The sequence below is a fragment of the Misgurnus anguillicaudatus genome, chromosome 19 (assembly GCF_027580225.2).
Source record: "Misgurnus anguillicaudatus chromosome 19, ASM2758022v2, whole genome shotgun sequence".
NCBI lineage: Eukaryota > Metazoa > Chordata > Actinopteri > Cypriniformes > Cobitidae > Misgurnus > Misgurnus anguillicaudatus.
In genome coordinates this window covers 47,252,479-47,265,635 of record NC_073355.2, presented here as the reverse complement: position 1 = coordinate 47,265,635, position 13,157 = coordinate 47,252,479, and the positions used below count along the sequence as shown (strand labels likewise).

The window sequence follows — 13,157 nt, the reverse complement described above, 5'->3', positions numbered from 1 at the left end:
ATTAAACTACAACACACGCACATCATCTCTCTGTTATCTCTCTATTGTGGTTCAGCTACTCATCTTCCCTCTGATTTCGATGTCATTCGCTCATTATTCTTTCTTCAAAGTAGATTGAAATGAACTTCTAAGCGACCACAGTGACTAAGAGAGATGTACACATATTCCACTCTCAATGTACTTCACTACAATACAACACAACAGAATTAAACACAACCAAAGAACAAAATAAACATTTAGCACATTGATAAAAATAAAATCACTGTATTGTATCAATAACTCCCGTCCGTCACCTCACACATACACTCATTCTCCTCTGTTCATCACTTCATGCTCTCATAAAAACACACAGACCTGTGTTTCAGCTTCACAGCAGATTCCTCCGAACAAACATCAACCTGAGATCCACAGCGAGAGAGAAAGAGAGAGAGAGACGAAAATACAGCGCATACAGCCACAGTGATGCTTCAGCTAGCCGGAGACAAAATGAGCGTGGTGGAGCGAGAGAGACACAAGAAGAGAGAGAGGGCGGAGAATACAGTCACACACACATGCACACGCGCGCACGCACACACATGCTCAACTGAGACACACACACACCGTTTCTCCTGAAAATACGACAATTACCACAGTACATCATCTCAACTTCTGACACACACGTGTGTCATTGAGAGATATTTGCCTGCTGGACTATCCAGAACTGTCTCTCTCTCTGTCTCTCTCTCTCTCTCTCATTCACAGAACAGAGAGATATTTTAATCCTAATGAGAGACGGACTTTCTGGTTTTCAGAAACTTTTAACAGTATTTAGACTGATATAAATTGGGCCCTATGATTTTCGTGATGCGGAAAACAAGGACGTAATCATTTACGACCATTGTAACTCATTTTCGTATGCTATTTATTTTTCATTAATCTGCAAATAAAATGACAGAAATGCGCAGAAACATTTTCCTTTTATGTAATGTTGGACGTAAAGAAACATTACTTTTGTGTAATGTTGGACATCAGCAAAAGTCCCTCGTTTTCTTTACGTTTCTCGTCGTGCATTGCAAAAAATTATAAGCATTGCCTCGACCAGGAACGTGGCGCTCTTCACATCCATTTAAAAGCATGTATAGCTCGTATACAGCACCAGCAGTCAACACACGCGTGATCACTAAACTAAGTTTTCCTTTTTTGGTTTAAACAAACATAAACAGCTGGATGTTTATAAGTATATTGAAACAGTGCAGTCTGTCTTGGGTCTTAAAGTGACAATATATCCTGCTGCTTTCTGGGTCAGAAATGTTCATTACACACAAAAAAATGAAACTCTTCACTGAACAACTTTTGCAGCTACACATTTAATTCATACAGTGAGTAGGGTGCAGTGGTTGAGTGGTTCATGTAGGTTGTCTACAAACCGGAAGGTTGGTGGTTCAATCCCCGGCTCCACCGGACCAAGTGTCGAGGTGTCCTTGAGCAAGACACCTAACCCCAGCTGCTCCCGACGAGCTGGATGGCGCCTTGCATGGCTGACATCGCCGTCGGTGTATGAATGTGTGAGTGAATGGGTGAATGTGAGGCAAAACTTGTAAAGCGCTTTGGATGGCCATTAGCCTGTTTAAAGCGCTATATAAATGCAGTCAATTTATCATTTACCATTTATTTGTATCATAAATCATAAATTGTTGATAGGGATGCACCGATATGGAAATTTTGGCCGATACCGATAACCGATAACTCTTTATATTTGGGGGCGATAACCGATATATATATATAGGCCGATAAATATTCATATTAAAGCAACACCAAAGAGTTTTTTTTACCTTAAAATAACGTTTCCAAAAAAGTTTCAGTGGTTCATCCACACAAAACAGGGTGAATGGCACTTTCACATTCGCTTTGCAGCCCTCTATCGGCCAAAACCGCACTAAAGAAGTTTCCAACCGTCGGGTAGTGGTCCTGTAGTTCGAGTGAAAACTACAAAAACTTGCTTTACGGCAGACCTACAATCCAATCAGAGCCAGATATGCTGCAGTATTTACGACAGTGGTAATGAACAATTACGCTTCTAACCTGTAGGGGGAGCAAAGAGCCAGAGTTCTTTAGTGTTGCTTTAATTTCACAATGAAAAACTTTCAGACCGTGGACATCTTGTCTTTGCGCTAGACTAGCATACTCTTCTTAAGCCCACAACATGTGTCATCTTTGTGCTATGTCACAGAAAGCACCAATCAAAACTCCACATGGCCAGCAATGAGCAAGTGAAGTGGTTCAACAAACCAAAATAATCCATCATTTATCGGCTTTCGTTTATCGGCCTAATTTTGCTATCAGACCGATAACCGATAATATTAAAAATAAGCAGTTATCGGCCGATAACGATATGTCGGCCGATATATCGTGCATCCCTAATTGTTGACAATTTCATAACTAATATATTTACATGCCTTAAAAGTAAAACAAGATGAGTATAAGCTTATAATTAAAAGAAAAAAACGAAACATTTGGTTGCTTGTCAGTAGCATTGTTATAGTGACAGCCAAAATACATCGGCCTATATTTAATTAAAAAAAAATGTAATGATTTGTTGTTAAGTTGTATTTGTTTTATGTTTAAGTTGATAAGATATGCTTTTTGATTACTGAAATTTATTTTAACCACTAAAAGCAGAATCCAGAAAAATGAAAACGGCAAACACGGAATTTGGAATAAATTTAGGGCTGTGCAAAAATCATGCGCATCTTGTCAATAAAGACGTTAATCGCCATCACTTGCTTTCAGATGGAGCGGCATTTACTACAACAGAAATGTAGTTCACCGAGAAAATCGCATAGATTATCGGAGTAAATTTTTCTCGATTATGAACTTGATTTTGCCTAGCTTTTCTGTGAACTACGGCTTTGTGTAGTAAATGCCGCTCCATCTGAAAGGAACTGATGGCGATTTAATACTAAGTAACCGGCTTTACTGATAAATAGGGCTGTGCAAAAATATCGATACAGCTAGTGATAATTTTTCCAAGATAGTGTATCCATATTTCAATCTCTACTATCTATATTTAAAAAAAACAATCTCTCTGTGTGCGTCAAATGACCTCCTTAGCCGCTGCTGTAGTTGTCGCTGTCCAGTTGTCTGTCATATGTCTCAGAAGTTAGTGGGAATGAGAAAATGGCAGAAAATGTAAAAACACCTGCAGCTTTCAAAGTCGACGTGTGGATGCACTTTGGCTTTAAAAAAAGTTTTTAGAAAAATACATTTTTTGATAAAAAAAGAAAAAGTATTGCAATGTATCACAACATGCAACGTATTGTATCGTATCATGAGGCTCTTGCCAATACCCAGCCCTACTGATAAAACACGCATGAGAATCGCAGGCGATTTTTTGCACAGCCCTAGAATAAATAAAACTGAATTTGGGGAAAAAACAATTTCATAGGGCCCTATATTAGGTTATTTTTCATCTATGCTGATTTTCTTAAGATCTGTTATTAATGGACATCAGCAAAAGTCCCTTATTTTCCGCATCGTGTGAATCATAGGGGCCTAGATATAAATGTAATTTGAGAAAGGGCCATGGATGTGTATATTCCTCAGATATTCTTTCAGAATAAATAGATTAAAGAACAGCGCGCGCGCGCACACACATACACACACATGCGATCTCTTCCCTTGTGTTACTCATTAGCTGTCTGGAGAAACAAAATCACAAGAGCCAAAGAAATGATGCTCTGCTGTTCAGTGTGTACATGAGAAATCCCTCAGGGGTGACAGAAGTGTCTTTCATCACTGTACAGCAGTATGTGTGTCTGAAAGAAAACAAACTCGTCTGGTCCACTGGTCCGCAGTACTCGTCTGGTAACAGCAGACAAATTCAGCACCACGGACAGCAACATGAGTCTAAAAATATGCAAACGCCTCAGTTATTACATCAGATACTAGCTCATGTCAAAGTCATTTATTTCTTATCCAAGCCCCCCGAGACAAACACGATTAAACCAAAGGATTTCAAAAAAGCATGTTTTTAAATAAAACGGTTTCCAACATTAAAACTAAGGGTGCACAATATATCGCTCCAACAACGACATCACCATATGTGTATTCACAATAGTGTAGTAAGTATTTATAATGCGTAAATAAATATTGTAACGCGTGTCATCTCCCATCACAATATTGTGCAGCTCTAGATAAAACAATATATTTAGTGTTCAAAATAAAGAGAAAATTATTGTGGTTGCAGTATTTGAACTGTGGGGGAGCAGACCTCCTATAAGCATCGAGGGACCCCCCTATAAATCACAAAAACATAAATTTGTGGGGTCCCTGGTTTTTAATAAAATTAACATACAACATGAATTTAAAATTTGCATGCTGCGCTGCAACGAAGCAATACTGTCTATTATTTGTTACAATTTCGCAATAAACAAACCCAAAAGATTTCTGTCTGAAATAAATGTAAACTCTCAAGTGCGCCTCACGCTGTTTTCTGGAGATATTGTCAGACTGTTATTGTGCATTCACATCAGATGCGGAAGAGGCGGCAAGCGCGAGCGATGTACATGTTAAGTCAATGCAAAGATGCGAATAGGCATCCTGCTGATGGTGTGGAATGTGCGAATTGAGCGTTGACGCGCAAGTTGAAAAATCTGAACTTTGGCAGTTTTTCACGCTGCATTAACCAAACAGGAGCTTGCTGACATGATTACAGGAAGTGAGCGGAGGAACAAAAACTAAACAACAATGGACGACAATCATCATTGCTATACTAGACATCTTCGTACTTTTACAAGAATTAAAAGGATCTTGTTTGGAAGAAAGTGAGTGAGGATTACGAACAATCTGATAAGTTAACTATATAAGCCCCTCCCATGACGTGAATTTATGCGCGAATGTCTCGAAGGACTAGAATTTTGCGTGCGAATGAAGCGAGTAAAGTCAAAATTTTCAAGTGTCCAACTATGCGCAAATACCGCCTTTTCCGCGTCTGGTGTGTGAACACACAGTTAGATGTTGATTTAGGATTGGGTAGGGTTTTTAAAAAATAAATCCCAAACTATTTGAGGGGTAAAAATGGTTAGGGTTTGAGTTAAGGGTAATTTTTTGGTTTCTTTGATTAAAACGTTGATCGAGCACCAACAAAAAAAAATGTAATGATAATGGGGGGGTCTTAGCTAGGGGACCCTCATAATCTTTGACGTGTGTGGTTGTCAAACAAGTTAGAGAAATGAGATTTTGACATTTTTAGGCGTGAAAAAAACTTTCAGCCTTCATTTTGAACACCACATATCATGATTTATTTCAAATCTGACACATTTTAATCATAGCATAGCAGTGCTGCAAGAAACCAGACATGAGAATACGATGGTCTGCTTTGCTGATCCAATTTTAGAGTAACCAGCTGTCAGATACCAAGACATTTTTTTCTTTAACACGAGGAGTTCGGATGAGTTTTGAGAAGCAAAAAGCCAGTGTAACAATCCTACAAACTTTCCACCTTTCCTTTAACCAAAGTCAGCGAGAGACAGACGCTTTTCTGTTTGCTTTTTTTAATCGGTTGATACTCTACAGAACACAGAGATGTAAGCTTTACCTTATTTTACCACGGTATCTCATCCACAGCAGCCGGAGGAAGACTTTGTTCTGGGTGCATTACAAGGTTACTAAATCGGCTTAGATGGAAGAAGCTATTGCAATACGCCTCAACACCCCTTAATGTTGTCAGCCTAATCAAGATCAACTTTAGTTGTAGTTATGAACAGTTCCAAGTAACTTCTTACCACATAGTTAAAGCGAAAGCGAGATGAACGAATGAATAAGACCTCTCAGAAACATCTGCTCACAGTTTAATGTGTTGCTAATCAGGACAAGAGGGCAATCTGTCCACACTGGCACACTGTGGAAAACATCCATCTTTCACTCCGCACGCCCATCTAGTGCGGTGGCGGTATCTTCCTGGAAATGAAATAACGAGGGGTTTCCATAGTGATGAGTGAGGAGTGGGAATTTGACTCGTGTGAAGGATGAAGCCTGTTCTCCAGGGGTCCCCGGGGAGCCCAGGGCTTTACATCTTTCTCTTTTATACTCTCTCTCTCTCTCTCTCTAGAGGATCTCTCGCTCTGGTGTGTCAGGGGTAAGTCTGCGTGTTCAAAGCGTAAACTCGAGCTCATAGAGGATATCGCATCATTACTGTAACACAGGAACAGTAAGCAAAGGTTCAGTGTGACGTGTATGTCTATGAACATTTCCCTCAGCTTCCATCTCGATGACCTTTCTGTCTCGTTCAATCACTCTCTGTCTTTTTTCTTTCACCTTTATTTGTCTTTGGCGAAGTCAAACATACCTATGAAACCTCAAGGTTACTGAGAAAAAGAGTTTCAGAAAGATATCAGACAGTCACAGTGAAAGGCAATGAGAAGCAGCGTTGCGTAAGGTTGAAGATCAGCGGTCAGATATAAGGCAGGAGTCTGTATGGGTTTGCTTTATTCTTGGGTGTCTCTGACTTATTAAAGAACTCTTATCGTTGGAAAAATATATATTTTTCTGCTTTTGAATTTAGGTAGTTTTAAGAATGTTCATATTGCCAGTTAACCCTTAACTGAATGTAATAATCAATGCCTAATATTTGGCATCAAATGCCAAAAGACAATGATGTGCACAGTCTGCCAACTTCTAAATATATTAGGTTCTGAAACAAAGACCACCTTGTCATCTTTGAAGCCTGTTATGGAGCACATCACTGGCATACTGGAAGAAAAAGAGGAAGATGATGCCCTAACAAAACAAATGAAAAAGGTAATGATGGATGATCTGCAACACCGTTACTCCTCTGAGAAAGTCAGTAAGGTGATCGACATTGCTTGCTTTATTGATCCTCGTTTCAAGGGCAACTTTTCTCAAAACAAGGATGAGACCATCAGGTTTTCTATAGAGGAAGCTGTGAAACTGGAAGAAGAAATGACATCACTGCCACCTCAAGAATTACCTGCTTCCACTACAGATCAGATGGTGCATTCACACCAGCCGTGGTAGAGGTGGCAAAAAGTTGGACGCTTGAACATTTGAGTTTAGTCGTTTTATTCATGTGTGGAAGCCTTGCGTCAAATACTAGTCATTAAAATACATTCCGCTTGCTTTCTGTAATCACGTCACTACTACAGCAAGTTCCTGATTGGTTAACGCGCCGCCGAATCTCAGATTTTTCAACTCTCGCATTTCCCGCGGCAATGCTCGGAACGCGCTTTACGCGCTGCAGGATGCCAAATCGCGTAACATGTAAATCACTCGCCCTTCGCGTCTTCGGTTCAAGTGGACAAATCCCCGTACCTCACTGTCCTAACTTAATCCAGGACAGGTGAACATGCTCACATTCCTGCACCACAACTTGGATTGAAAGGAATGTGTTTCCAAAAACATTGTTGAGCTGCAGGTTTAATGACTGCATTTTTAATTTATTTGCTTTATTGGTTTAACATAAGTTATTTTGATTATTGAGCTGCAGGCTTGGGTCACTTAAATGTCACTGCATTTTTTTTCATTTAGAAGTTTTTTATTTTAAGAAAATAATTTATTTACATTCTGATTATTGTTGAGCTGCTGGTTTAGGCTTTTCATAAGTGACTGCATTTAATTTAATAAAGAATAATTAAATTACTTATTTTCATTATTTAGCCTGACATGTTTACTGTTAGGGCTGGGCGGTATGACGGTATATTCCGTTACCGCGGAATAAAATGTCAGACGTAACAAATTTTTCTATTCCGTCTATTCCGCGGAATGCAAATAAGTGGGCGTGGCTAACTCTGCCCTCACGCTTGTTAGACTTAACAGTTAGTGTGACGGAGAAACAAGTAAAATAATTCACTCATAAAAAATGAACGAGTTATTTGTGTAATTTTTATAATAACTGCCAGTGAATCCACAGCGGGTCTCGCATCGAGACTCTCTCTCTCTCTTGCGCTCTCTCTCTCTCTCTCTGTGCTCATGCAGCAGCTGGCCGGTCTCTCGTGTAGAGGTCTCTCTAGGCAAGCGCAAGGAGCTGCGACGCCAAATAAAAAGTTCTTCTCTAACATAATGCTAATAGTTGTAAAGTTTTCTGAACTTTAAGCAAGCTAAGACAAAACTCGCGTTTATATCAGTGACACGTGCGCTGCTAGAGCGATAGTTTGAAGCGCCATTTGCTTACAAACATATTTGATCGGAAAGACGAGAAAGTGACGCAAATGTTAAGGTCTAATAGAAAGTAAAGGGCGTCAAGACCTTAAAACAGACTTAATGATCATCACATCATAGCACCTGTCATATTTATAATATCTAAAGCTTCGTCTCTCATATAGGCTATATAGGTATTCATCCTATCTGTAGGTTTTTGCATATATTTATACCTGTTCATTTTACATATTGCCTATTTTTAATAAGTTGTGCATTTAGTTAAAAGCTAGAGTGAGTTGCAAATTTTTGTACATTTTTATAATAAAAAAATATATAAAATGAAAAACATTTATTCCGTGAAATATACCGTTCCGTGAAATAAAATGACTCATTCCGTGGATCAGATTTTTGGTCATTCCGCCCACCCCTATTTACTGTTTCGAAATGTTCTAGATGTTTCTTAAAAATATAATATATTGTTCTGTGTAAAAAGTTGTTGTTTTTACCCAGACATTTAAAAATAACATATTTCAGAGCTGCAAGCGTAATACCGTGATGTTTTTAGTAGGGATGTAACGATTCAATCGCGATTCAATCGCGGTCCTCATTAAAAATGCCTGTCTGAAATCGATTCTGAATCGCAAGGCTGCGATTCTTTGTTTTATGCACAGCTTGTGCCTGTATTACGGCATTTGGTTAGTAGGAAGTCCTTATTAATCTAAAATCATTATGAGTCGGAGTCGTTTATAACGTGCATTTAAAAACGCAACACTCAAAATCATTCAAAATATTCTTTATTATCATGAAAATACCTGAAACAATTTGAAGAACAGCGTATAAATATTCCTGTGTAGACATTTCCTGGAATAGCGTTTGTAATGCTACTTCTTGTGTGTGGCACTTGTGTGGCATGAGAGCGCCCCCTGGCGTTCAGATGTGCCGGAATTTCACCGTAATTCATTCAAATTCATTCATTGAGAAAACGCGCATTTGCACGATTAATCGTTACACCCCTAGTTTTTAGAAAAGGTTATCATACCGTCAGAATCTCATACCGGCCCATGCCTAGTGTCGACACGTGCCTACAGACATTTTGCCACTTTTCTTTTTTTGAAGGTTTTTTTTTGGGCAAGTTTTGCCTTTTTTTGATAGATAGTAATTAGTGATGGGCACAGATATTCGAATATTCGATCGGCAATAATAATTCGAATTTAGAAAATGTTATTCAAATGTTTGTTTGTTTTTAATGTGCCACCAAAGGTTACGACTTATTTAATGCTTTTTCCTTCATCTATACTGTCTTTTACAGACTTAAATGTAAGATATACATGAACATTAATTTGTATGTATTTCTGATTGTTTGGCAATGCAGATAGCAGACGAATTTAAGTTTTTCCATTTATCTCTGGGTTTGGCCGCGCCGCCGTATTTGGCCACTGGATCAGTGAGGGCTCACGTGTTATTAAACGTGCTTCTCCGCCGCCCGCATCAACACATCATGAGAGATTTGTAAGCTTTCTGTTATAAAGTCTACTTTATTTTGTTAATAACGAGACAGACACGGAGAACGCAATGAAATGGAGAACATTTATTATATGCGGTGCTCTTTCGAAAATGAACCGGATAACTGCACATAGCAGTTTAAAAGCAAAGCTCCTCATAAGCCTTTTGTGAAATTATGACAAAATGAAAAATACAAAAGACGCATGTCTTAATTAACATAATTTAAATAAACGAATATTCGAATATTCGTTCTTTATGAGCTTTAATATTTGAATAGTAAATTACTGGAAAATGCCCATCCCTAATAGTATTTACAGAGATGACAGGAAAGTATAGGGTGAAGAGAGTGGTATGGGATTGGCAAAGGACCTCGAGCCGGGATTCGAACTCGGGTTGCCAGAAGTGCGTCTGCACCATGTTTTGGAGCATCGTCCACTACACCATCGGCTCCGACAACATTTTGACACTTTTATATCTTTAATTTGTGAATGGCCTGTAAATGATGTGAATCCAAACAGGGATGAATTTACAAACCACCAAACACATAAGTTACATGAGTAGTTACACGGGTAAGTATGGTGGCACAAAATAAAACGTGACGATTTTTTAAGCGGATAAAAATGAGAACTATATTGTATGGCGGAAGAGCACTTGATCTGCAGCACTTCAACCTTGGTGCGCAGTGACATCATCACTGCCGACTACTCTCCCCCTCGCTCAAACTTCCGTCAATATTACTGCACCGAGGTCGAAGTGCTGCAAAAGTAGATTTTTACAGTGAAATACATGTCCTCTAAATATAATCTTTCAGTTTAACATTATTGTCATATGTAATTTCTCAAAAAAACAAGCTCTTCTACACCCCTCACTTAAAAAAACTAAACAAAATAAAAAATTAAGACCCCTGATAAACAACACTCAGTTGAAATTAATTTAAGATTATCGTATTATGTTTTAACTGTATTATATGAGGGTTCTCCAGTTTAATGTTTTATTGTGTGATGAATTGGGTAAAGGTGATGACATTTTCAGTGTGGTGACAGTCTGACCCTCTTCCCCTTCAATACCTTTCATTTAACTCTTTAACACTTTACTGCATCTCATGACACAGACCACTACAAGTGAGCACACATCATTGATCATAAGATTGTACTGGAAACAGCCATGACAAAGAGACAGAGAGAGAGAGAGAGAGAGAGAGAGAGCAGAATAAATGAAAGGTTTGTGAGCGGAGATGAGTTTCATCAGAGTACTAAATGAAATACACATCAGCACATCTATTGACCTGAACACACAAGCGTTGAGTCATTATGAATCATTTGCCAGCGAATAATCATCAAACTCTTATTTCATTTGTTTCGGCATATGTTTTCTCTCTCACTCAACGACTGCTCATTCATATCATGAGTCATAAACACAAACAAACAAAACAAACATATTCACTATACATGAGACCTCATAGCTTATCTTATTTTCAAAGCCTTTGTGTTTTTTGTAGTGGCCTAACAGCAGTCATCTCTTCTTGCCGTTCCTAAAAAAATGCCAAACACAGACTACATCCAAGAAGCTTAGCGTCCAAGATCACAGTATGACAATCGAGAAATTCATTCAGCGTACAAGTTAGTAAAAACAGACTTTCCTGACAGTTTCAGACAGTTTCAACAAATATACTGTATACAGACAGCGCTTTTGCTCGTGGCCACAGGGATGATGGAAGAGTTTATTATCCCTGCAGCCAAAACCTGACAATTTCGCACAAAAGTCTCATTAGAAATGCAAAAAGAATATATATTAATTAGTATTTAATTATTCACACATTTAATTTACGTAGCGCTGCAAAACAATGAATCACAACTTATCGTTTGCATAATAAAAGTTTTGTTTACATCAAATATGTGTGTTTCCTTTGTATAAAAAATATGTATGTATAAATACACACACATGCATGTATATATTTACGAAATAATTACATGAGTATATACATTCATATTTAAATATAAAAATAATTAAAAATAATTATTATACACAGTACACACACATATATAATATATGATGTAAACTTTTATTCTGCAAACGATTAGTTGCAATTTACAATATGCTAATTGAAAAAATAATAAAACAAAAAATACTAATTTGCTTCACCATTACTAGTACATGAACTTGAGAAATTCAACAGTAGACTGCTCTCACACAATCTATCTAAATAGTCATTTTGCAACACAGCATCAGTAACTAGTCTCTTCTCCCTCTCTCCAAAAATCAAGCAGATATCACAGGTGCTAGGGAGCCCTCGAGCGCGGGTTCATCTCTCTTTCATGATTTCACATCAAACACGTCCCGCTTTTAATTCCCTCATTCATGCAGTCAAGTATACATTTTTGTTCATTAGGGGCAAACTGGACAACAGTTAAGTAGTTTACATCCCTGGATTTTACTGTCGTCAAACAGCTGTCATATGAAACGTTTAGCTGATCCTCACTAAAATAGGCTACTTAAAAGGTAACTTACCAACATTGGCATATAAATGCAGTCTCTCCTCTTCATGAGCTCCATCTCCAGTAACTTTCCTCACACATTAACATGAAAATTAGACTTCGGTGTTTGTTTGAAATTGAAGGTGTGATCGACCTCGTGCGGCGATGCACAGACTGATCATATGACGCCAATGTACCGCGCGAGCGCCGGTAATAAAACGCTCTCGCGGTACTTTGATGTCATACGCCGATCGGTCTGCGCAACTCTGCGTGAACGCGAACATACCTTCAAACCAGGCTCTGCTTTTTTGTCACATGACTACCAGGTCCCTTTTTTTATTGAATCATTTTTTAACATACTATCGATAATAGACCTTAACAAAAACCAAGCAGCATATTGTAAATAATATAAATAAAACATGAAAAGCAAAATTATAACTGAGTAAATTAAGTTCCAGGAGGGGTTAAATCCATATATTTTGACAGAAATTTAGAGAGTTTTAAAGCACTCCTCATTTTTTGTTGTTTTATGGAATTAAATAAAATTAAAGTCATTAATTTTAAGTCATTTTTAAATGCCTCAAAACAAGGAGAAACTGTAACAAATCTACATTTGTGTAGATAAAATTTGGCTATAATCAACACATTATTACACAAAAATTCAATGTCTTTGTCCAAAAAGACTCCAAATTTATAGTCAAAAGCAGGAATTAATTTTTTTGGCTCCACCACTCATACAATCTGTCCCAAAAGGACTTAACTGTACAGACTACCAGGGCAGGTCACTTGACTTCATTATTAACGCTGCGTTGACGTCGTGTGCTTATCGTAACTTAAAAATGTCCTTGCGTCCGAAATCAATTAATTTAAAGTCAAAATTATTTATGCAGCACTTTTCATAATTGTTCATTGTAAGCAGCTTTACATGGAATAGAAACAAAGAAAAGTATAGAAAAATGATGACAATTTTTGAATAGGCTATACTATGTTAGAATGGAGTAGCCTAGAGTTGTATTGCATGGTAAATGGGTAGGACCCACTTCTAAA

General features: G+C 37.9%; 1 protein-coding gene across 7 annotated transcripts in view; it reads right to left on the bottom strand.

The window, feature by feature from the left end:
• Positions 1-13,157, bottom strand: part of LOC129436739 (RNA binding protein fox-1 homolog 3) — a 295,528-nt gene that overhangs the window by 199,262 nt on the left and 83,109 nt on the right. For 3 of the 7 annotated variants that reach the window (XM_073857796.1, XM_073857792.1, XM_073857798.1), the window contains exon 1: positions 355-509. The exons of 2 other annotated variants lie outside the window; for them this stretch is intronic. Coding sequence is in view for 1 of the 5 variants with exons in the window: in XM_073857795.1 (XP_073713896.1) it covers positions 12,145-12,189 (45 nt within the window). In the remaining 4 variants the exon portion in view is untranslated. Of the gene's footprint in view, positions 1-354; positions 510-12,144; positions 12,298-13,157 lie in introns of those variants that run through there. 2 more of the 7 variants (XM_073857795.1, XM_073857793.1) reach the window with 2 other exon arrangements.